A 26759-nucleotide genomic window follows, 5' to 3' on the forward strand; every position below is an offset into this window, starting at 1 on the left:
CACCAGACACTTTAAAACTTCAAGGTGTCTCGTTTCTCTGCTGGGTGAGCTGCAGCAAACCATCTGCCACATTGACAACAACAAAATAACTTTGGTTGGGGTTAAATTTTCAATAAAGGCTTGGTGTGCTTACTTGTAGGACAGGAGTGAATATCAGTGTCATGAAAATTTCTTTTTTTAAATAATGATTGTTGCACTGCTACGGTTATTCCTTTAAATCTTCTGCCAAGCACTGTACTTGTATTGTCCCTAATAATGCTCGTTTCTGTAGTTCGTATGGAGTGATGGTAATTAGTAGGGCATTTAAGTTGGACTTAATTTTTTGTCTGTTTACCAAGACCTGTGGCTCCTGGAGCCAGTTGCCTAATTTCAGTTCTTACATTTTCTTATACTTGCTTATGTATTTCATTTAAATAGTAAGCACAGAATAATCACTTGGGACTGAAATGTCAACACTCCACGGTTCATCACAATGTTTTTCTTCAACGACTTCCAATTTTCCGATTGTTGGATTTGGCAAGTCCCAAGTGACAAACGCGTCCTCATTTTCCTTTATCTGGTCGCAGATGTGGTGAATTCTCTTTGGTGTGAATTTTTTTGTGGCACCGAAGATTGATAGCATGAGAGAATTGTTCACCACATTCAGAACAGCAATATGCCTTCTCTCCGGTGTGTATTCTTTTGTGGATCTGAAGAGTATTTTTTTGCGAAAATTGTTTGCCACAATCCAAACAGCAGTACGGCTTTTCTCCTGTATGAACTCTTTTATGCCTCTGAAGGCTGCTTCTTAGCAAAAACTGTTTGCCACACTCAGAACAGCAATATGGCTTCTCTCCACTGTGAATCCTTGTGTGGCCCCAAAGATTGCACTTGTGTGCAAATTGTTTGCCACATTCAGAACAGGCATATGGCTTCTCTCCAGTGTGAATTCTTTGGTGGCTCTGAAGATTACTGCTACGGCGGAATTGTTTACCACATTCAGAACAGCAAAATGGCTTTTCTCCTGTGTGAATTCTGGTGTGTCTCTGAAGAGTGTTTCTTTGTGAAAACTGTTTGCCACATTCATTACAGCAATACGGCTTCTCTCCAGTGTGAATTCTCATGTGTATCTGAAGACTACTCTTGCGACAGAATTGTTTGCCACATTCAGAACAACAGTGACGTTTGTTTTCTGTATGAAGTTTAAAGAGAAAATAAAAGGTTATTTTTGTAATCCACTGCTCTGTTATTGACATTAAGTTACAACATTAAATAAACGCTAGTTGCAATTACAAATATCCTTTTATAAGCATAAGTTGAAACAGTAAAATTAAATAGATCACGAGTGATAGAACCAACTGACAAGAATAAAAAGGGTCACATTTTGTTTAACTACATTATAGAAATGCATCACAATTTTGCAAACCCACTCATAAAATATTTTATTTTAATTTTATTTGATTAATGGTTATCATGATAATTTAAAAGAACTCCAGTCTTAAAACAGAATGCCAATTCAAGCATGTGAAAATGATCAGAAGGTGTCCTTGACATTTCTCCATAGTTAAGACTAATTTAAAACGAATATCAAAAAGGCTTAGTTATATCAACAAATCAAAACAGAGGAATTAGCGAAGTAATATATTAATACACAGGCCTATAGGAGCTGCAGTCGTCCAGGAGAAAAGTCGGAAGATAAGAAAACAGGATGAGTGCAGTTATTTGTGTCTGCATTGATACTCAGAGTGGGAAGAGACACTGGGATTTTTGCAACTCACTGGTGACATTTACACGTTAAACAACAAGTACTGTTACACTAATCAAACTGAAATTTGCTCTGTTTTAATGTGTATATAATTAAACATGCACATTCATGTGTGCAAATAATGTCTAGTTTAAGGACATATGTCGAAGCATTGTAGCTAGAAACGTCAGTCACTCCACACTACTGTACTCAATGAAAACCCAATGTAAATAAAAAAAAAAAAAGGAATAAAATTAACAAAATTGCTTTCAAGCTGTTTTTAACAGTATGATTCAGCTGTGCTCTACCGAGGCCTTAAATATCCATCCATCCATCCATTTTCCAACCCGCTGAATCCGAACACAGGGTCACAGGGGTCTGCTGGAGCCAATCCCAGCCAACACCCGGGCAGGGTGCCAACCCACCGCAGGACACACACACACCCACACACCAAGCACACACTAGGGTCAATTTAGAATCGCCAATCCACCTAACCTGCATGTCTTTGGACCGTGGGAGGAAACCGGAGTGCCCGGAGGAAACCCATGCAGACACAGGGAGAACATGCAAACTCCACGCAGGGAGGACCCGGGAAGCGAACCAGGGTCTCCAAACTGCGAGGCAGCAGCGCTACCACTGCGCCACCAGGCCTTAAATATGTCTCTGCTAAATATTAGAGCATTATAACAGCAAGATCTTTTTACATTAACAATCTTTTCAGTGATTGGAAAAATCGACTCTCTCACCAAGTTAAAAGCGTCTCAGCTCAGATGAAGTAACAGTGTCAACTGAAGCAGCACCTCCAAATTACAGCTTTGCTCATTTGGCTTGCCTAAGCAAAAAGGCGGCAGATTAGTAAGTATTTGCTGGAGCCAATTAAAACAGTAAAAATGCAATTTTCGTACATTTGCACCTTTTGAGTACCATGCTGTTGTTGCTCAAGGAGTCTCCCTGTCTCTCGTATTGACCGTCTATAGACCTCCAAAGTAAATTGCATCTTTTGAGGAATTCTCAGACTTAGTATTTATAGTATGACATTTCTGAACTCTTTTGGGGAACCCCCCCAAATGGGACAACATGCCGAAGTGAAGCATGATTGGAGAGTCTGTGGAAGACTGCTTATCCATTACCGGAGCAACCGTAGGCTCACAGCGCTTCAGCGGAGTGCCACAGAAGTAACTACAAGCCAATTGCGGTCATGCTATAAGCGCCTGTCATCGATGGGTGATGCAAGGAACATTATAAATGCAGGGAACAGTAATACTTGGCCACGACCCTGCCTGACTTCCGTGTCTGTGTATAGGAGAGTGGTAGATCCCGCTACAATAAATAACCATTCTGATCCTGTTTCAAGTTGAATAAAGCTGGTATTGCTAAAATACCGAGACTCGGTCTCATGTTTTGGGCTGCAAGACAGAGACTCGCATGTCACAGTAGCAATTGACGATGACAGGTTCCCAATTGTAGGTGATTTTAATTTATGTGGATAACCTGTGTGACCCAAAAGCAAGATAATTAATGAGGTTACTGCACGTTGATGTGAGACAGGTCGTGAATATTGGTGTATAGGATCATTTTTGCATATTAATGTAGCAATACAGACAACTAATGCAAAGTGTACAGTCAAAAACATTTTGATACGTCTGCAGCTTCAGTACTTGCTAATATTCTAAACAGTCTGATTCTAGTGCTTACCTTAATAATGTTAACTATGTAAATAGTAAGGTAGAAAGTTTTATGTAGAGCTGAGAGATTGCAGCTGACACACTGGCCCTGAAAAAAACAATTAAGGACTAAAAGACCCAAAAAAGTGTCCGATTTAAAGACAACATGCCAGAGAGCAGAGTGTAAATGGAAAAAAACTAAACTGATTTTGCGTTTGATATTTCATACTGAACCAACAACTGAATACAACAATGCAGTCCGCATTGGAGAGGCAGTCTTCTCTCTCTAAAACTCTAAATGATAATTAAAAACTCTTGGATTACCAGCATTATTTTCAAGTGTCCATGATCTTCTAAACCCAGCTCATGCAATGGAATGCCTTTTAAAAACAATTAGAAAGACATGAGGCTTTTGCTACATCTCTATTTATTCTAATAAAATAAAAAAAAAAAAAAATCTTTGTCGGAGACTAAATTATCTTCCGAGAAGATCCTGTCTCGTCTCCCTAAAGTCCCATGAGAGACACTTTAACTTGCTCCTAGCTCTTTAAACGACAAGCAACAAGCAGAACAGGTAGCTCGCCGACAGCAGATGATCCGACTGCTTCTCCTTAGCATGCACTCAGGCACCCTAAGACCATATACCTCCCCGGAACACAACGCAAGTGGCAGAGACACTAAGTGCCAAAAGGCCAGCTGCTGTACAGGCTTTTAAATGATCGACGGGCAGCACAGCAGCAGCAGATGGTCCGACGGCATCTCCTTAGCATGTGTTCAACTGCCCTTCTTCAAACGCGAGCACATCACACTAGTTTTAGCATTGCTACATTTGTTACCTGTGTTGTTCAGAATGGTATTTAAAATGCTACTAATGATTTATAAAGCCTTAAATAATCTCGTCCCGTCCTATACTTTGAAATGCCTATCCCCTGTGGAATAGAAGTTAAAATCTATTGCTAGCTTCTGTATAAAAATCTGCATGTTCTCTGTATGGCTAGGTATTATTATAACAGATAAATAAGTGTGCTTACATAGAGTAGGGCTGCCAGTGTGGAATGCAGTTTTTGGCTACTTTCCGGCTTGCTTCAGCAGTGTCTAGATTACCGTCTAATTAAGATGCCAAACGTATGACAAGTTTTCTGATAAGCCTAATTAAAAATATAAGACTAGAATTTCTGCTTTCCGTTGTAATCAACAAATTGTGTAAGAATGTTCTGTGACCTTTAGATGAAACTGAGCTTATTTTTTCTAACTGCTTCTTTGAAGATCTGTTATAAAAATGCAACTCAATGCTTTTTGCACTTAGTCTCTGTAAGGCAGAGACCCTCTATTCACCAAGTGTAAAGAAATAAAAGAATTCTGCTTGTTTGAATAGGTGTCTGCCTGCGGTTGTCTCGACTTCGTCCACACCCCGTACACTTTGAGTCATAACTTTAGATCTTCAAATGGTGGTTTGTTTATTTTAAATTTGGCTGTTGGAATTATAAGTCGTGAGGTGGCTTTTTGCTATTACGCATCTAAAATTTGGAATACTTTACCAATATGAATATTCCAGGTTAATACTGTGAAACATTTACCATATACAGTGGTACCACAGTATACGTCCGCTTTGGAAGAAGTCCAACTTGGTATACGGATTGTTTGGATGCAAAAAATTTTGCTTGGTATACGACCTTTGTTTGGAATATGACTCGCATGCTAGAACATCGTGTGCTACCCATGTTTACCTCTCTCGAAACAAAGCCAAAACTGCCCACGAGCATCAGTACGCCAGTTGTTAGCATTCAGTAAACTCTATGTGAATTTTCATGTGATTTTGTGTTTTTTTGCATAAATTTGAATCGATTGTTGAAAAGTATGAAGTTGGCATTTGTATTTGGGACATGGCTGCTGCATACCATATGCCGAGAATGACGGTATCTACGATTGTGAAAAACAAAGACGTTATTAAAAAGTGAGGTTAAATTTTCATTTATTTCATCTAAAGCTTTTGTATTTGTGTATTTTAGTATTAAGCAGGGTTTAATTTTTTTTTTTTTTTATAAAAATACAACCCCATCAATGTATAATATACCAATAACAATAGGATTTTTTTTTTCCATTGGAACGGATTTTCCCTTTATTTCTTATGGGAAAAATTTGTTTGGTATACGTCCTAGGTACCACTGAATATTCGTGTTTAGGTTCTCCCGTGGATCAAGTCGAGACTTGATTTTATCATATAATCTCTGGTATTTTATAATGTAGATTATGTAAATCGAATGCGGAAAAGTCACGCTATTGGTCCAAGAGATTATGATATGCTAATGACCCCCCCGAGGCATTTTTCCTATGTATTGTGTCTATGTGACCACACGGTAATACCCAAACTATTCTGAAGTGACATTTGCACGGTGTTGTGCATCTCACACCCTTATACACCTTTATCGTATAGGCATCCCTTATCTACGATGGAGCATTCGATCAGAAGAAAATATGAAGCTGGTTTTAAATTAAACATCGTTGAAGTGGTGAAAGAAATTAACTGCACTGCTGCAGCAACATTCGATGTGTCCGAGAAACTGCTGCGAGACTGGGGGAGGCAAGAAGAGTTTTTAAAAAAAAAATAAAAAAAAAAAATAAAAAAATATGTTGCATTTTTCAACGGTCATACAAGTCGGGGTCCGATTTTACGATTGATTTTTTGGGTTTCAAGACCCAACTTACGTGAGTATATACTGTATATAAACCTGTTACAAACTCATTTTAATTTGGCCTTTTCATAATTACATTTCAGTTGTATTCCTAATTGACTATTAGGTATAGAGTTATCATATTCTTCAAGGATCAACAATCTGTACTTATCTCGACTATTCTCTGCTGTTTATGGTTCTTCTGTGGTGGCAATCTGTGCCACCACCACCTTTTCAAAGCACCATGCAATCCCCTGGGATGAAGGCAGGCATCTCAGCTATTCAAGAGACCAACGTCAACCAACCTAGCATGTGAAGCATGAAAACTAAGAGGAATGAACATTCATGCTGGGTAGAACGCCCAGTGGGGGTTCGGTGGTCTTTTGGCATTGGAACCCTTGCAGATTTTTTTCTCTCTCCAGCCTAACCAGCCATCTCACCTTGTTTTATTGTTACTTACTCTTTAATATTATTGCCTAATCTTACTGGTTTTTCTTTTCACATAACTTTCTATTTGACATTTTGTAAAGTACTTTGAACCACAGTGTTGTATGAAAATGTGCTGTAGAGATAAATGTTGCCTTTATTAACCTAAGCACCTGTAATTCACCTTTTATGTTGGCATTCATTAAATCAGACAGAAGCTAGTGCTACTCTTTTGGTTCATTTTAGTCAAAATCAGGAGTTTTTCTTGCTAACATTGCATGGAAGGCCCTTTTAAAGGTAAACAGCTTTAACTGCTGGCGTCTTCAAATTACTTTGATGGTCACCGCCATGTCGGGCATCCTTGCAGTAGCCTCCACTATTAAGTTCTTTAACATGTTCTGTTCAAACTATATGAACCTGCTGACTGCCATTCTGAACAGAGGCATCGGGTCATCTGAGTGAATTAGCTCAGCCTTCCCTTTACCACATGACCTCTAAGTAGACAACAAAGCCAGTCAATCACAAACTAGAAAACAGTTTTCGGTTACCACGGTTACTCATGACAAACATTGACCATCACAACACAAGACCCTCACAAAAATTCAATACTGTAATTCACTACTTTGGTTCAAATCATACAGGTCATTTTAACCAGTTAGACCGTTTTACATTTCCCAGATTTTCTCTCCAAGCCGGTTGACGTCTCCCAGCAGGTCTACAGTAGATGATGCCATGGAAAGTGTCTAAAAAAGCCAAATAAAAGAAACCAAATTATGGTTTGTATATCACTCTTCACTAACTACAAATGCAGATTTGTTTAAGCAAACAAAAGAACAATGTAGTTACGGATTAAGCACAAATGAAAACCAACAATATCTGTCCATTAATTAATTGATAAACTATGGGCAGTTGACAAACAGTGGAGATTAAAATTGTAAAAGAGAAAGTGACAACCCTGGAGATATCAGCGAACTGGCTGAATGCCCACTCCTAGGTTTCGCTATTGTAAATCTGTGCTGGATCTCCAATCTAATGAGAGAATCTTTCCTTCCAATGATTGCAATACTCCTTGATCTGACAGGACAACTGAATGATACTCTGAACAGTTGTTTGGTACACACTTACACACTCTTCTCATTTCAACTTGAAATTTCGTTGAGACAACTTTGTAATCCACTGGAAGAAAAATTCACACACACCCACCTGAAGTCACTCCACTGGGGAAACAGACTAAAAGCGAAACCACTCTTGCCCAAGAATTGTGTTTCTAGAGCCAATGCAGAGTCCTACTATATCTGGTCAGTAGTTTCAACGTTCCTCATAAGCTCCAGGTCATACATCACACCAGAAAATCAACGTTTCATGTGCCAAGAGTCAGTAGTCATTAGTTACCAAAGTCCAATATGCATGGATCCATCTCCTACTCTTGCTCATCCCCTGCTGTCACTGCACTTAACCATCATATTTCACCATATTTCTTTGTCAGGTTATGCCAGACTAGTCTGTGGGCCATCATACCACTTGCTAAATCAGTGATCACCACTCCCAGCCCCAATTCCAGACGCGTGTTCTGGTATTCCTGTTCATGGCGAGGTCCTGTTTGATTGAGTTAAGTCGATCTTAAGCATCAACCCTAACTCATCAGCACATTCTCTAATAGCCAGGGCATCAAACTCAATTGTACTGTGGAACAAATACAACACTCTGCACATCCAAACGCATGCTGGCATCAGTGGTGGATTTGCCCAATATTTTGGATTGCATACAAACTCAGACTCGAAAGACCAGCAAGTTTTCAAGTAGGAAATCCGACTTGTGAGGGTGCGCGTAATGTTCCAGTTGGAAATTCCGACTTCACAGTTCAAATGGGATGCAGTGTAAGTGCACTGCACAACCTTTCAGCAGTTTCATTTGATAGCGGTAAAGAGATGTCTCATTTGTTTTACACCATCACTCCAACAATTAACAGACGCAGCGTTGGTTTTCACCAAGTTGTTGCTTGGATGCTCACAGCTGGTGGGGGAAAAAAAAAAAAAGCAAGAAGAGAGAGAGAGAGAAACATCGTATAGAGAATCAAAAGGTGTAAGGTTATCAAGATGGACCAGCAATGATGTATAGTGCTGTGACATGGGCAATAAAGGGGACGGAGGAGGTGGTAGAAATGAAGGTTGAGATGGATGTGTAGAGCTACCTAAAAGGAAAGAAGAAAATATGAGACACTCAGAGGTACAAACAAGACTGGTAGAGATAGCCAAGAAAAGACAGGAAAGGAGGTTGAAGTGGTATGGACATGTGATGAGGAGAGATGTGGGCAAAAGAGTGATGGGAGTGGAAGTCCAAGGGAAGAGAAAATGAAGGGAGGCCAAAGTGAGGGTGGATGGATAAAGTCAAAGAACTGAAGGAGAAATGGCTTAACTGAGAAGGTGGTGCATGATGGAGCTGAATAGAGAAGGATGATCAAGCACATCGACCCCACAGATGTATAAAAAGATAAAGATGGCCTTTTAATGCTACACTACCTATAAAATGCATGTCAAACAGCCAACTTCCCTTGGCCCATGGGCTTGACACCCCGTCTTAGACTAACCCAATCAGAAGTACACATCTCCACACAAGCCAAATGTAGGATTAAAGTACACACTTCTAATTTAACTAAAGCAAAATGAATTAAAATCGACCATAATGCATCAGACCAAGAGTGGGGGGTGATTGGGTTAAGGGTTTTTGGGCAAAAAAAGTGCATTTTATTTTCTTACTAGCCAACCCGCGGTGTACCATTCGCCGCATAATCAGGCCAGTTTAATGATTTTTAAGCACAGGGAGAAAATTAACATTTGAAAAATCTGTAATGTAATAAATCAGCAAGAAAAGCAACATTGTAACAATGCATGGAACGAACCAACACACAATCGTCCGTGCAGCGCTCAGGCACAGAGGGTGGAACGGGAGGATAGGAGGACGACGTCCATTCCGCTCCCTGTCATGCTAGTGTGCCGATTTCTCGTTCAGTATGCACTGCCTGCTCATGTGCCCACCTCCAACTCGTCACTCCAATCGTTGTCTTTGCACAGTCCAGATGCACCTGTGACGCACGTAGACTTTTCATTGCTCTGTGCGGTTTTGGCTGCCTTTCTATATATAATCCATCAAGACACCCAACCACGGTAGTAGCGAGGTGGGAGGGGGGTGTGTACAAAGTGCAGGAGCATCTAAGACGACGCAGGTTCGTCGCCGAAGCGAATTGCTGTATGTAGTCGTGCGTCATAACCGAAAACTCGGTTTTTAAAGTCTGCTTACTTTATTGTGTTTTAACCTCAGTTGTAAAGGAATGTTTTAAGGATCCCATGGGATACCCTCGCAAATAGTTTTACACGCTGCATATGGCGATTCATCTCCGCGAGAAACACGCCTCTATGAACAGTCAACGTGGCTCGGAGGTGCATGTGGCCTCTACGACAGACGAATGACGCCGTTTTTTCTGTGTCGTCGCGTTTGAGTGGGTGGGTGTGGCTCTGTGAGTTGTCGTCGTATCCAATGGTCTTTTAGTTGGTGGGCGTGGGTCCATCCTGCGTGCGCCATAGGTGTCTTACTTGTCGGCAGCTTACTGAATCCACGCCCCTTCCAGGGTGATAGATAGATAGATATATTCCCCAAAACAAAAACGCACACATACTTGGACAACAGTAGTTTAACACAACAGATTAGAAAATGAATTAATTCTCTCCCCCCCCCCCAACCTGGACAAAAGTTGGCAACACAATGGTTAAGGGACGAGCTCAGAGATATGCAGATGAATGAGCCTGTGGTGTCCTGGATATATGGTAGTGTATTAGGATGCCTGACCATTACACCAACAGGGACATCAACGACATTGCATTTAAAGACATAGACTTAGTTGCTGCCCACCACCAACCCCCCATTGCAGCTATAACAGCTTTCATTCTTCTTGGAAGGCCTTCCACAAGATAGAGCGTTTCTGTGGGAAATTTGTGCCCATTCATTCTTAAGAGCATTTATGAGGTCAGGCACTGGTGTTGGAGGAGAAGGCCTAGCTCACAGTCTCCGTTCCAGCTCATCCCAAAGCTGTTCAGTGGGTTTGAGGTCAGGACTCTGTATGGGCCAGTCAGGTTCTTCCACAACAAACTCATCCCACCATGTCTAATCGGCCTTGCTTTGTGCACTGGGGTACAGTCATAATGGAACAGAAAATGGTCATCCCCAAAAGGTTGGAAGCATAATGTTGACCAAAATGTCTTGGTATGCTGAAGCATCAAGATTGCCCTTCACTAGAAGCATGGGGCCAAGCCCAGACCCTGAAAAACAGCCTCACACCATTATCCCTCCTCCACCAAACTTCACGGTTAACACAGTGCAGTCAGGCAGGTAACATTCTCCGGGCACCCGGCAAACCCAGACTCGGCCATCTGACTGGCAAACCGAAAGGCAGTTCGTCACTCCATAGAACAGGTTTCCATTGCCCCACCATCCAGTGGCAGTGCGCTTTACACCACTCTATGCAAAGCTTGGCAATGGATTTGGTAATGTGAGGCTTGCTTACGGCTGCTTGGCCATGGAAACTCAGTCCATGACGTTTTTGCTCACATTAATGCTGGTGGAAGTTTGGAATTCTTCAGCTATGGAATCAGCAGAACGTTGGCACCTTTTATGCACCATAGCAGTTGTTGACCCAGTTCTGTGATTTTACATGGTCTTCTGCTTCATGGTAGAGTTGCTGTTGTTCCTAAACACTTCCACATTCTAATAATTCCACTTACAGTTGACTGCGGAACATCCAGCAGGGATGAACTTTCACGAACCGTCTTGTTACAAAAGGTGGCATCCTATCACAGTACCACGCCTGGACTCACTGAGCTCTTTCGAACGACCCATTTCACAAATGTTTCTAAATGGAGAAAGCGTGACTAGGTGCTTGATTTAATACAGTACTTGTGTCCATATAGTGCAGGTCTGGTGACTACTCAGGGAAAGAGCACCCATGAGTACTAGGGGATCCACATCAAGGACAGGCGGAACTGGTCTAGTAAACACACAGGCACTATAAAAAAGCGGCAAAGCAGGCTCTTTTGTTCTTAGGAGTGTCAATGCCCCTGTGTACTTGTCTATCAGTAACTAAAGGCAAGACACAAGGGCAAAGGGTATGTGGCACCGATTAGTCAGTAGGGTTAATGGGAGGCAATTGACATTTTAGCGTACTTGTTTGGGGGGAAATATACAACTGCTTTCATAGTGCAAAATACATTAAATGATAGTCTTGCAAAATAAACATCCAATGCACTTTAAAAGTGAGACAGAACTTGTGCAATACAAAATAACTTGGTTATGGAAAAAGTAACAAAAAAGTGCACAATATATAATTTGTATGAATTTGAAATATATAGATAGATATATATTATGAACACTGAACGCAGCCCCAAGAATATGTTGCCGTTCCTCCGAAACCCCCTCTTAAACAGTGATTCGATGGGTAACAAACACAGCTTTTTCATCTCCTCTTTACGGATCAGCTGCTAGTCTGCTGCTGTGCCACGTGTTGCGCACGTCACGCTCGGTTTCGAACCTTTAAACGACCGCACTGCGACTATCCTAGTGTCTCACTGCCATACTTGCAGCTAAAGCATCTCCTGCAGAGAAATGATTTAGGCTGTATAAACAGCTGGTTGTCCTCACAAGCTGTATGCCTGTTCCATCGCCAATCCGCCTCACATGAGACACCTGTCACACTGCCAGTGCAGAGACGGCACCATCACCCACTGTAAGTATACACCCACTCATTCTAACCTTATCCAACTCTTAAAGCTCACCTACTGCAATATGTTCTCCATCACAGGAGATTGCACTCCTTATATATGTGGGGAGTGACATCCTTGATGACATCTACAAATTTGTGGTGTGCATGGCTGGTAATATCACTTCAAGAGAGGCCCACTGAACCAAAACGACAAAAAGGCAAGCACAGTTGTGGGGTGGTAGGGAGGTAGTAGTGGAGAAGACGATACTGAATGCCATTAACAACAACGCTGCACATCCTCTCTTTGATATACCATAATCAAGTATTTTCAGCCAACAAATTATTCCACAGAAATGTCGAAAGAAACTGTGGGGACTCCTTCATACTAACAGCAATATGCCTCTATAATGCCTCACTGGGATTGCCCTCTTATTAACCAAGTCAGATTTTTTTTTTTTTTCCTTTTCAGTTATTTGAGGGTGCATTAGAAAGGAGTTGGTGTTATATTTATTTATTGAACTTCTGTAAAAAGCTTAAAATTTCCCCCAGGGCGACAAACTGCTATCCATCAAAAAAGATAAGAAATTATGAAATTGCATGTGGAATTAATTTTATTGTGAATTTAAAAAAAATAAATAAAATAAAAAACACAACTGTCTGCAAAATGGTACTCGGCTGTTCCGCTTAAATTGCAATACAAATATCACGGTTAGACATTTTCCCCAAATTGTTTAGTCTTAGTTAAGAGTACAAAATATCCAGAGTAGTGGTTTCCACACTTGGTCCATTCTACCACGTATGGCCTAGGAGGTGCAACTGCAAAGGGAGCAAAGCAAGTGCTTTTCTCATTGATCCAGGTATACCATATCTGCCAATTGTTATTTTACATTAAACCAATTTTTAAATTTCACTCGGTGAAATTAGATCAGCATTATATCAAAACTCTATGAATTCAGGTAACAAAGTGACCTCAGAATCATCCTGGTGCATGAAAAGACACTCACATTGGAACTTCCCAGTATGATATGTTATTACCCACACTTCAACAAAGCACACAAAAAGCATGCCAAATGGCCTTGTGGATTTGTTTTAGGTCCTCTTAAATTAAAGAGCTCATGCCTAGGGCTGGGTATCAGCACGGATGTCCTAATTTGATTCCGATTCACAATGCACGGATTTGAGATCAAGTTTAATCTTGATTGAATTAGTGTGCACTGATATATTTGAAGTGGTGGCTTTTTTACTTTCTCATATACAAAGTAAGGGAACAGCATTGCAATTTTCCAAAAATTTGATTTCGAGATTTTGATGAATTGACATTTTAGACCTCCCCCGAGTCTGATACATATATATAGTACGCTTTCACTTAGGTCAACCAAATTATGCATACAAGTATTAGGTACAAAGCGTAGATTTCTATCAACTTTGGGGCTATTTCCTCTAACCAAAATTGGTACTTTACCTTTTATTCAAGTAGTCCGATTTATTCAACTTTACTTTTATAATAATTGTTCAATATATTATTAATTTGATTTGTTGTTGAGGGTTCTTTAATGACTCTGTTATAAAAGGAAATCCTGGGACTAGACTTTCTCCGAGATAATTTCAACTCCCATGAGAGATAATTTCAGGTGCCACAAGACGAGACTTTTTGCTAAGAGATTTTTGACAAGTCCCAACCTCCCCTCAAACATTTACAACCACGCCCATGGTCCACTCACTTCTCATTCATGTGAAAACTATTGTCGGACACAGTTCCTTTGCTCTCAGCTCCAAGCAGGGTTGGAAATAAAAAAGACACAGAGTAGAAGGCAAAAGTAGAAGGTCGTAAAGAGGTTTAAAAACATTGGCACGATATCCAAGCAGAGCAGGTTAGAGATAATGAAAGTACTAAAATCTGAAAGTCTCAAAAAACTGATAGCAAAGATCGCATTAGTGCCAACATATGGAAATTATTACTCAGTGAAATAACAGAACAGCGAAAAGTGATTGAATATATTGCTTGGCTTTAAACGAAGTTGGAGACTTGTAGATTGTCTAATTCGTGTTGCCATCAGGAAAAAAAAAAAGTTGTTTCCTCCCAATGAAGAGGCGTATCCACGAGAAGTAAAAGTTTTGTGGTTTTGTGAAAGTGAAATCCACATACGAGTGCGGGAGAAACGTCAAGTTGCTGGCGCGTAGCACAGGCCAGAGGGTTGGACAGCAAAGCCCCCTAGTACACAATACAAATATAATCATTGTCTTATAGTTTCCATCCCCATATCCGAGTATAAGAGAAAGTCGAGGGGAGACCACTCCAGATTTTTTGTAAAGAGATTACAAAACCATACTTGGAGAACATTAATAACAAATTTCAGTACAATATGTTACCAAAACTATGGTATCTAAATAGTGACTTCATAACATATGCAGAAGCAAGGAATGACTTTTAAGAAGAAATACTTGATTAGTAATGAACAGTTAAACATCAGTATTTGGAAGATGTGGAACAAAATAGCATTGCTCTTTTAAAAAAACACTTTTACAGCACTGCACTCATTCAAAATTCATCATAATTTAACTAACATAAGTATCGCCACATCAGAGACCACATATATTACAATGGGGGCTCCTGGTTTTAATGCAATGACAGAAGGAACTGGGTGTTCTGGAATAGCCAATTAGTGTCCATAGCTCAACAGAAATTAACCGGCTGTGGCCCAACTTGGAGAGGAAACTGAGAGGGGAACCCCAGCAACATCTAGGAACAAAAAAAAAAAAAAGCTGGAAAAAGGAGGAATGGGAGAAATTCATAGCTGATCAGCAGCTAAAGGAGATGCTTGGTAGAGGCCATTTAGAAAAGACAGATTTGGGGTAATCCACAGACTGGACTGCAGATGTTTAAAAACATTACGTTCAGGAAAGACAAAAAGTCGTCCAATTGTTAGCGTGTTATTTGTTTGAGATGATTGTGTTTGTCTGCTGTTGTAATTTAGTGGATGATCAGACCACAACATTTGGACGAAATAATGCAGAAATCTGAGGATTTCCGAAGGGTTCACAAATTCTTTCTTGCAACTATTTTCAAATCGCACTCTTTACCAAAGACAGTGTTGGCGAGTTTGAACAAATTCACAACTTAAATTCAAGAACAGCAATTTGCTAAACCTTACAACATTAATCATCGATAAATGCTCAGACTCAATTTCACTCTATTTCAAAGTTTCACATAAAAAAAAACCCTCCTTTCAGGCCCATTAGCCCACAATGACCCGAAAACATACCCACTTATTTTTATTTTATACTTACTTTTTTTAGCCTGATTTGCAGGTGGTAGCTGATCTTTTGGAATTCTAACAGATGAAATTTCCTCAGTCGAATTTGTTGCAGCCTGTAATGATTCAGACTTCACATCGATGGAAGGCTCTAAACGTGAAGAGTCATTGCTTTGAGAGGAGAATAACCCGATCTCTGCTCCATCCCGACAGCCAAAACGAAGGTCGTCTTCCTCTACACTTTCACACTTGTTGTGCACATCAATGCCGACAGACTTTTCTTCAGCCTCTTCTTTAATGCCAAGCAACTCCAGTTCACAATCTTCTTTCTTAATCCCCAGACTGTCCCGTTTAGGGTGGATGCTGTCCCATTCACAGTCCTCCTCCTCCTTAACACTTACAGTGATGATGTCGAGGTTATTTATGCCAGCTTTACACTTCTCCTCTTGTACATCCATCTAGAGGTCACAGTAAAACATCAGCTTTTTTCGTTCCCGCTGTGGAAAGAACAGAATTCAACTCCATTACAACTGAATCATTTAGATCTAAAGACCTTTGAACTGCATTTTACAACACCTTGTCAGTTAAGGTTTATGTCAAGTTAGAAAATCAACGAACGTCACAGTAAATCACTATTCTTCATATCAAACTATCAAGTATAAAACATACTCGGGTATGAAGGTCCAAGAAGCTGGCAGAAAAGAACCGTCTTCCACAGCTGTGAGCTAGCAGTATTCACTACTTGGACAAAACTTAGTGTTGTTGGGGTCCCAGAATTGTGCCATCAGTTATGTAGAGGAATGGTCAGGATATTAGAAACATTTGAAATGAGAACAGGCCATTCGGCTCAACAAAGCTCGTCAATCGTATCCACCAGAGTTCTCCAAAATTGCATCAAGTCATGTGTTTGAAGTACTGCCTTGGACTTTAGTGCAAAAACATTGGATATTGCTGCATTTTTACTGGTTAAAAAAAAAATCTAAATAATGATAATACATCTATATATTTCTATATAAAAAATGTTATATTTAAGCAATATATGCTGGCTAAATTGTATTAAGCAGGTTTCAGACTGCTGGGCTGTTTTACTTGACAAATACACACGCAAGGATGCTGATGCCCAAACTACCATTTAAAATTCAATGTATACTCTAGCTTAATAAGCAAGTTAACAGAGGAATAAGTGCGGCAATAGAATTTTCTCCCACTATCTATCAATTTATAAACCTACATCTGTCTCCGTCATTCATTCTATTATAATATACTAGCCGTGTAAACCCATGCTGTAAAAAGCCTGGGGTCCTAGAAACTATTGAAATCATCAGAAAATAAACTGAAATGTAGAGATGTCAGGAAGTTGAAAGGAACTACTCTGGGCATCTCTCTCCTAGGAGGACTCGTTTTGCCGATGTGCTCGCCTTGCTTGTGCATTAGTGGCAGGAGGAAAAGTAAAAGGGACACTGGTTTGCCGATGTTAGTGGCTAAGCAACCTTCTTCTGAGGTTTCGTTTTGCCGACGTGCTGGCCTCACTTGTGTTATTAGCGGCTAAGCGAGTTGTCCGTTTTCTCGGAGGCAGAGACCTTAGTCTGGCTCCACTACTTACTTCCAGGCTGGACAGACAGACAGACAGACACACTTCCACGCGTAGACGTTTATATATAAAAGGTACACACACAAAAGGTCAAAATATTTTTATTCAGTTTTATTTTCAAATTTAAACAGTTGTATTGCAATGAATGACCTAAAATGGTGAAAATGTAAACCTTTACTGCTTAAATTTAAAGTTTGGATTTGCAAAAAAATGGGGGAAGGAAAAAAAAAGAAATTATCAGAACATTACAAAAACTAGCGGACGTCCGCCATAGCATATAGTGGTGGAAGAATAGGAAAGGAAAACGTTGAGAAAGGAATTCAGTAATCAAGACGGAAGAAATACTTCTTGAAAGACACAGTTGTGAATAGGTGTTTTGGTGGGGACGACAGATGAGTCGAAAGATCTAACCCTAGAAAAAGCCACGTACAACTGACTGTGGCTAAAGACTGGTTGGTAGAATTATTGTGAAGAGTAAACAGCATGTGGGTATGAGGAAGGCCTCTCTTCTGAAATTCAATTACGTAAATATAATCAATAACAACCCCAAAAAGATGTTGTTGTAGAATGTCTCTAAGTAAATCCTGCAGCTTAATCCAAAAGACTCGTACTACAATATCAGGTCTGTGCCCCGGTCTTTGGGTATCCGACAGTGCATGTAGAATTTCCGGCCAAGCAGGATTACATGTGAAAGTGATAAATAAATCCGGCTTTCCGAATGTACGTACTATGGCCATGGCATCCTGATAGTTTTGTTGCATTTATCTTGGACTTCCTGCAAATGTGGACGGTAATATGATCATTTTGCCTACACGTACGTTATTTTCAGCGTTTGCTTGCAGTGCGTCTGACAGTCCTTTGTATTGTTCCACGCGAAGATCTTGTTGATGTAATCGGAGATCGTTGAGACGCACGCCCTCTGTTTTAACATATGCACCTACGACGTACTATTGGAATAGTTCACTGCTGGAGTGCAAAATACTAAACGTATTCCTCATTGCTAATCTGTATGCGTAAAATTGCCATTGAGTAAGCCTTATTCGCTTGGCAGTTCTTTCATTGGGAACATGTTGTAAATCTTTGTGCCAGCCAATGTCTTCGTAAGTGGGTAAACCATAGGATCGCAATTCATATTGAGCATGGAAAACTGTTTACAGGAGTTGCCTATGGGATAGATGCAAATGTCCCTTTCGGCAGGCAGTTCGCCATCTTCTCCGACGAAAATCGGTGTGACATGTCAGGGCATTGTATCGTCGTAAATCCTGCCTAGAGTTTTCCTCAAAAAGCATTCGTACAGATGCTGTTGGACTGGATTGAGCGATTTCATGCATGTGTTTGTATGATTCCAAGCATGGAATCTAGCTGGAGAAGTAAATTTTCGCTGCATGCAGAGTTTGCTTTATTTTGCAAGAGTACTTCAGAAGCTTGGCGAGAAATGCCGTGTCGGCGGGATCGGTTTTTAAGAGGAGCCGCTGGCAGCATGGGGAAGGGTTTGGAAGAGGATGAATAGGAATCGAGAAATGCCGTGTCGGCTGCGTTTGGGCGGGACCGGTTAATGGAAGCAGGATACATGGATAGATGGGCCTTCTTCCGGGAACCACGAATAGTTTAGAACCTACAGATGTTCTGCAGCAATTCAAATAAATGAAGCCTTGCAAGCTGAAGTACACAATTTGCACAGGTGTCCCAACTTTTGTTGATTACTTACAAACCATCTCTCTGCATTAAAGCAGAGTTGGACCAGACTGTGTTACTACACCCCTGAAGTACCACTTGGACAATATTCCAGTGATAATGGCAAGAAAATTGATAATTAAAGGAAAGGAGTCAGGGCACTAATTACCATTAGAAGTGTAGGCCGCTTGTTTAGACATACAAAAAAGTTCAAAGTGTCAGAGAGTCCTGTGGTGTCTGATACAATCCAAAGGCATACTGGAAAAGAAACTCAGAGGAAGAGATCTGGCAGACCCAAAGGCACCAGCCAATCAGAAGGCGAGTTTCTGAGGGTCACCAGCCTGTGTGATCACAGGCGCCTCACAGCACAACAGCTTCAAGCACATTGTAGGTCAACAAAATGCAAGTGTCAGTTTCCTACTGTGAAGAGGAGACACTGTGCTGCAGGTCTGATGGGAAGAGTGTCGGGAAGAAAGCCACTCATTAAAAAGGACAACACAGGGCCTTGAAATACCAGCTGTGGACAACCGCAGACTGGAAGAAAGGCTTATGGACCGATGAATCCAAAATTGAAAAGTTCGGTTCATTACGCATGAGGTTTGTACCCCATGGAGTTGACACCAGCTGTCTAACATGGAGGGGGAAGTGTGGTGGTCTGGGGGTCTCGAGTTGGTGATTTGCATTCTGAATCAAGAGGCTTACCACAGTTGGGCTGTTAGATCAGCAAAAGGTGCGGGCTACTTTGTGGTTGGCAGTCGCCTCCTAGGGTACATGCAGTAGTTCCTACTTTGTTGGCTTCTTCCTACTTCTTGTGGTGCGATATAAAGCACATACAAATTCAAGCCGGACTGGATTGCCCAGCACTCTGCTATACATAAACTTCAAAGAAAGGGAGGTTAGGGGAGGGTGGCTTGGTGGTAAAATACTAGGGCTACAATGATTAGTCGACGTAATCAACAACGTCGACTACAAAAAATTGTTGACGCATCATAAACAGAACCTTCAAAAGTGGCAACCAGTCACAAAGAACTACGCTGGTTTTTGTAACAGCAATGCACTACATGAACGTCTGGGGGCAGTATCGTTTGTTATTGTGTGTCAAGACTGCATACAATTCCATCAATGAAGAACGTCTGAGGAGAAGAAGAATGTACAGGAAAATAAATGTGGTTGCAATGGCTAATCGGACAGAGAAGAGGGAAAAAAAGCTGAGACAGAAACTTTCTAAAGTGTGGGAGAATTTCACAGAAAAAAAAAAAAAGTTGAATGCAGATTATGAAAAGGGGAGGTTTCACCGCAATGCAAGAGCATCTGAAACGCGAGCATCCTGGAGCTGTGATGCCGCCGTCCCTTGAGAATTTATGCTGGCGCCGTTAGTTAGTTAGGGTCAGATCAGGAGGGGAGGGAGAGCGTGAACGAGACCGAGAAAATAAAAGTGAAAAAAGCTAACTCTGACAAGTAACAAATTTACACTTGATCTGTTCGTTTTCAAATATTGCACTAGTGCGATGATGTTTTCTGGTTGGTACTATTCAGGTCATACAATGATTTCTTCAAAACGTCACATATGTCTCTTCCCCCGACCCCCCCACCCGGTGCTGCGCGCTGACACCAGAAGGTGTGAGCTTATTCAGTGCTAGCAGGAGTACGCAGGTGGCTGGTTGCTTGTGCAATAACACGCTTGACCTGGTGGCGATCAAAGCACATTAACTTTGCCAGGCATGTATGGGGTCCACTGAGAACAGAAGAGCATTCATGGCTCACCTTGCAGAGGAACATTCTTTCCACTGCATGTCCTGGAGTCCTATGCAGACTAGGCAAGATCGGGAGTCTGGAACGGAAACTTTTACAAGTACTATACATTTACAGTGGCTGTTACAGACGCAAATCAAATGTATGCGTTTCTTACATAATATTAACAGTAAGAGCAACTCACTACTTAAAATGGTAAATATATACGTTGTCTGGATCGATCCGGGGGACTCTTGATTAGAAGTCAGAAAATCCTACCACTGCACCACGAAAGCTATTGTATTGTTCTTTTGTGAAACGGTTTATTTGATCTTTGCACTTCAGACTTTACATATTATATAGTTTGTGTCTACATGTTGTCATTTTTTACTAAAATATGAAAAACGTTTCAGTTTTAACAATATATTTTTTGGTTAAGTTAAACACACTTTTTTTGTTTAAAGACTATGTGCACTTTAGTTTGTATTGTTTAATTTATTTCTTTTTGTTGTGATGGTCACATTAATATAAAAACATTTGATGATTTTCAAATTCATATGTTTCACTGGTTATTTTAATTTGATTATTATTAATTTTAATCATGTTAATGCAGAGACATCAGGGTGACATTCACAGGTTGACAGGCATGAGCAAATGATGCAAGACATGCACTGGAGCCCAGAACAGGATGTGCAACCACAGGTCGCAGGCTTCAAAATAGTCAGGCATGAAATAATTGTGACTAATTGAAAAATAAATTGAATGATTACTCGACTACCAAAATAATCGTTAGTTGCAGCCCTATAAAATACATGCCATATTATGGAGAAGTGGGGGGTCCTCTTTGAGGTTAGACCACAATGAGCTGCTACACTCTAGCTCACAAAGCAAAAACCATGAACTGCCTGTAAAGCGTTTCAGTTCACTTCAAGCCCTGTATAAAAAAAAAACAAAAAAACCACAAGCTGGGAGAGATGGTATGCCTTGTTACGTTTAAATGCTTAGTTCATTATAGAAGTATCCCACAGTCGGGTAGTAGACATTGCAGTGCATTTTACTGGGCCCCTATACTCCCTGCCTCCAACCCGGAGCAAAACCAAATGTTATCACAGCACATCAGATCACACCACAACCTCCACGTACGTTCAACTAACATGTTGGTGGGCAAAGTAAAAAGAAAAGCAAAAAGGGGCAAAACACTAAACAAACAGACACAGACAAAACAGCACCATCAGTAAGTTGGCTCCACTTTAAGCACTGGAACATTTTACATAGTTTACAATACAATTTTTTACCCTCCTTTTTATGCACAATACCTAAATGTTCAACTCACTGTATGTACCACACCAAAGTCAACACTGTATAAATTTGGTATACTGCAATAATCCTCAAATGGAAATTCTCTTTTTACATGACCTTTGGGGATCAGAGCGCAGGGTCATCTTAAAAAGTTCAAGTAAACTACAATTAAGTTCTTAATCCCCCATTCACAACTTTGTGATGGCATAAGATTACAGACCAACGCATTACATTCAGTGCTGATTGAGTCACCCTTGTTGCTGGAGGGGTGAAATTATATGAATAGTACTCCAAATTTCCCATTATTCTTTACGAATGACATGTTTGAATTCAAAACAATACAAACAAAAGACTTCTCCAATTCGCGGATTCGAGAAGGTTATGATTGAAGAACAGTTGGATCACCCATTTCGGACTTTTGCGTTTTGATAGCTTTTTTACAAAAAAGATACTAAAATTTCCAATTCCAAATGTAGAACGTCAAATTAACTTTATCTTAGTCCGATTTAGTCCTTCCCACCTGTGCTGTTACAATATGGAAAGGAATTAAATTGAGGGGTGTGTGTGTGTGTGTGTGTGTGTGTGTGTGTGTGTGTGTGTGTGTCGGGGGGTGTCCGCGCTTTGAAGCAGAAATTAATTTGATAACGTGAACCTAACAACAAACACCGATGAATAGCAAAGACACGCGGAAAGCCTTGGAGTGATTCATTCGAGCAGAGCGTTGTTTTCCTCTGATTCAACCACCGTGCAATAACTGCAGCGAATGAAAACTCTGCCGTCCATAAACCCATACCCAGAGAACTTACCTTCTGTCTCTCTTGGCGAGTCTTTCTAAAAGCATTCGCACACCTGCCTCTCCTCTCATCCGCTGTCCAGTGTGGGGCGGCAGCACAGCTTAAGTTTCCGTCGCTCTGGAAGACGTCACGCGGCACAGGAAGGCGGGGGGAGTATCAGTTCCTCCTAGGAACTGTGCGCATGCGCGCACGGATCGGGCATTTTTATGTAATTTATTACGCGAGGGAAAGAAGACTACCGACATTATATATATTGTCAGATTTTTGAGATCGCGACACTCCCCAAACTCCGCTGCGCTCGACAACCCTACAACTGCGATGTAAGGTGAAACAGTCAGGAATTGGTTGTCCGCTGCCGATTCAACTACAAGTTCGCAGACTCACCGCGTTACATTTCTGTCACCCGTTGGTTGTTTCTGGGAACATTTAAAATCGTCCTGTGCAGGAAGGCTGTCTCTTCTTTTGATCAGAAAAGAGATCGAATGCAGGACGACGTCATCGTAATTGCTTGTATGCTGCAAAATTGGGATATACTGTATATCCCAATTTTCCAATTTTTTAAATCCTTTCTTTTATGTAAACTGTAATATAACATATTGTATTGCTAATAATGATTTGTGTCCTAAACGGCACCACATAGCTGGTGAAAGTTTGTTTTCATACCCTGTAAGAATGGATTTATTCATTAAATTTTCATGATTATTAGAGGATATTAATCATTTATGTGTTAAGGCAGCAGGAAGGGAAAGATGCATGTACACGTGCATCTCAAAAAATTAGAATATCATTGAAAAGTCATTTATTTCAGTAATTCAATTTAAAAAGTGAAACTCATAGATTCATTACACAGAGTGATATATGCAGTATTTCAAGCGTTTATTTCTTTTCATTTGGCTGATTATAGCCTACAGGTAATGAAAACTCAAAATTCAGTATCTCACATAAGACCAATAAAAACAAATGATTTTTAATACAGAAATGTTGGCCTACTGACAAGTCTGTCCAGAGGCACTCAATACTTGGTCGAAGCTGCTTTTGCATCAGTGCTGTGTGGCATGGAGGCGATCACCCACAGCTCACAACTGAAGAGTTATGGGAGCCCAGAATGCTTTGATCGCTGCCTTCAGCTCGTCTGCATTGTTTGGCTCTGCTGTCTCTCCTCTTCGTTTTGATAGATTCTCTATGGGATTTAGGTCAGGAAAGTTTGCTGGCCAGTCAAGCACAGTGATGCACACCATGGTCATAAAACCAGGTATTGGGACTTTTGGCAGTGTGGGCAGGTGCCAAGTCCTACTGGAAAATGAAATTAGCATCTCCATTAAGCTTGTCAGCAGAGGGAAGCATGAAGTGCTCTAAAATTTCCTGGTAGACGGCTTCACTGGCTTTGGACTGACTTGATAAAACACAGTGGACCAACACCAGCAGATGACATGGCTCCCCAAATCATCACTGACAGTGGACTCTTCACACTGGACTTTAAGCAACTTGGATTCTATGTCTCTCCACTCTTCCTCCAGACTCTGGGACCTTGTTGTCCAAATGAAATGCAAAATTGACTTTCATTTGAAACGAGGACTTTGGACCACTGAGCTGTTAACAGTCCAGTCCGTTTTCTCCTTACCCCAGGTGAGACGCTTCTGACGTTGTCTCTGGGTTAGGAGTGGCTCGACATAAGAAATGCTGTGACACTTGTGGCCCACGTGACGGATACACAAGTCTGTGTGTGGTGGCTCCTGAAGCACTAACTCCAGCCGCAATCTGCGGTTATCCCTGTTGATTATGCACCTTTTTCTGCCACATTCAGAAGAAGTGGGTCAAGAAATGCGACTGTAGCTCCTTCATCATGGCAACAAGCCTGCATTGCACCTCGCTGAGACAGGGAAAACCAAGGCAGGAGTTTTCTTTCTTTCTTTCGAATTTTCTTGCTTTATAATCATTCTGGAGGTGCAAACAGTCCTCGCATCTTAATATTCCGTACCTCACGAGGTGCTCTTCACAAAATGTTACTATAGGTTGCTAGTGTTATTGACAAACGGTGTCATCAAAAAAAAAAAAAAAAATCCAGGTTTTACCGTAGGAACAGGGGGTGGGTCTGCAGGGGGATAATTGTCAATATTGTAGCTGGTTGCTTGCCATTGTATTACATTCTCATTTAAAAGAATATGTGTTTGTGCAGGGTGATGTTATGAAGATAGATTTTATTGGTAACAGTAGCACCTCGAAAACTTCGGGCGTCACAGTAACTCCGTGCGTAAATCGACACAAAGAGCGCCGTGTTGCAAATGTGAGTGTGTGCAGGTTAAGAGCAGATCTATGGAAACTGGTTATTCATGTACTTGCCGAACAAAAAACTAATTAGTACGGAAAAGTGCGATCAATGGGGTTTATGAGGGCCCCATTCCTATTTTTGCCTTAGACCCCCAAATCATTAAATCCGACTCTGTAGAGACATATTAAAAAAGCACGACTTTTTTTTTTGGCAAAATGTCAGACGGTGTGTATCGTGACGTCATGGAAAGCGACGGAAACTGAAGTCACGCACGAAGGGAAAGGCGGGTGTGCAAACTCCTTTAGAAAGAATCCCATCATCGAGAGGCAAAACATAGGGTAAGTACTCGGGGTTTTGGGACAACACTTTATGGGTGTTTTTTATTTTTAATTGTCTCCATTCAGAGTTACTGCACGCTACAGGAATCAGAGGCAAGCACCCCACCGCCGGACTTTACTCGAGCCAATCTTTACTGTAGCCCCGTGTCTTTGTTGTGTTTTTTGGCTTAGTTCACGTTTCTGAGTCTCATTTCAAATTCAAAGTGCCCAGGCAAGTCGACGATGACGCCGCCGACTACTCATAATTATAATTCATGTCTGCTTATTCGTAAGGTCGTGTTTTCAAATCGCCGAACTTGAGGAGACACCGATTCCTCACTTTTGGCCCTTTGCCTTGTTAGTTTTTTTTCTTGTCCACTTCAGAGACGAAGGAGGTGAGCCGGCTGGCAGTTTAACAAGCAGCGATGGTGCCAGTCGGGATTTACTCGCTTACCGCTCGACCTTTATTGGACATTCGCGATTTGAAGCTCCGTTTCTCAGAAACCTAAATTATGTAATTAAAACAAAGAGAAGTCCGGGAAGAATGACGCGTTTTATCGGCAAACTAAAAAGATTGCAATATGCAAGCTTTCGAAGCAACTCGGGCCCCTTCTTCAGGCAGATTGTAATTGGACTGTAGATGACCCCTTGTCAGAAATTGGGGTCTGAGCAGCGTCGAAAGCTTAAATATTGTAATTTCATTAGTTAGCCATAAAAAGTGTCATATTGCCCTGACTTCTCATTGCATCCATAATGGCTATCACGGTATAACATCCCCCTACTATCCATCCATCCATTATCCAACCCGCTATATCCTAACTACAGGGTCACGGGGGGTCTGCTGGAGCCAACCCCAGCCAACACAGGGTGCAAGGCAGGAAACAAACCCCGGGCAGGGCACCAGCACACCGCAGGGTGCGCACACACACACTATGGACAATTTACAATCGGCAATCAACCTAACTTGCATGTCTTTGGACTGTGGGAGGAAACCCACGAAGACACTGGGAGAACATGCAAACTCCACGCAGGGAGGACCCGGGAAGTGAACCCAGGTCTCTTAACTGCGAGGCAGCAGCGCTACCCACTGCGCCACACTGCCACCTCTAATCGAAACAAAGTAAATACATTTAATATCTTCAACAATAACCTCATAATATTATTATTTCCAAAGACCCTAATAATAATTTTTTGTACACAGTAAAAAGAATATTTTAACACAAAACACCAAAATCGGTACAAAATACACATAAAACTACACCAATGTATACTGCATACAGTGGTGTGCAAAAGTATTTAATCCCCTTGAAAAGTCCTCTTAACTTTCTGCCTGACAAAAGATTTACACATTTATTTATCCATTCCATATTTTAAGTCCAAATAAACTATCTTCTGTAGATATTGAACTAAGGAAAAAATACTCCACAGTTAGTGTTTACATTAAGGATTCAAGGCCTACACATTCATACTTTGTTGAGGACCCTTTTGCTGCAATAACAGCCTTCATTCTTTTTGGCTATGTAAGTATGTCCCAGTTTTGCACATTGTGATTCTTCCCCATTCTTCTTGGCAGATTTTCTAAAGATCCTCTAGGTT

General features: G+C 41.0%; 2 protein-coding genes across 5 annotated transcripts in view; one reads left to right on the top strand and one right to left on the bottom strand.

Moving 5' to 3' along the window:
• The window catches only part of LOC120533420 (gastrula zinc finger protein XlCGF26.1-like), a 67961-nt gene extending 45279 nt beyond the window's left edge, over positions 1-22682 (bottom strand). The window contains exons 1-3 of one of the 2 annotated variants that reach the window (XM_039760299.1): positions 22590-22682; positions 15523-15985; positions 581-1171 (exon numbers count right to left, since the gene is read on the bottom strand). In XM_039760299.1, the coding sequence (XP_039616233.1) occupies positions 581-1171; positions 15523-15946 (1015 nt within the window). In that variant the 5' untranslated portion in view covers positions 15947-15985; positions 22590-22682. The remainder of the gene's footprint in view (positions 1-580; positions 1172-15522; positions 15986-22589) is intronic. The other variant, XM_039760298.1, reaches the window with a different exon arrangement.
• A 2017-nt stretch (positions 22683-24699) lies between these two features.
• The window catches only part of LOC120533435 (zinc finger protein 773-like), a 36503-nt gene continuing 34443 nt past the window's right edge, over positions 24700-26759 (top strand). For 2 of the 3 annotated variants that reach the window (XM_039760326.1, XM_039760327.1), the window contains exon 1: positions 24701-25184. The gene's annotated coding sequence lies outside the window, so the exon portion shown is untranslated. Of the gene's footprint in view, positions 25185-26759 lie in introns of all 3 variants that reach the window. The other variant, XM_039760325.1, reaches the window with a different exon arrangement.

The sequence above is a fragment of the Polypterus senegalus genome, chromosome 8 (genome assembly GCF_016835505.1).
Source record: "Polypterus senegalus isolate Bchr_013 chromosome 8, ASM1683550v1, whole genome shotgun sequence".
NCBI classification, from domain to species: Eukaryota; Metazoa; Chordata; class Cladistia; order Polypteriformes; family Polypteridae; genus Polypterus; species Polypterus senegalus.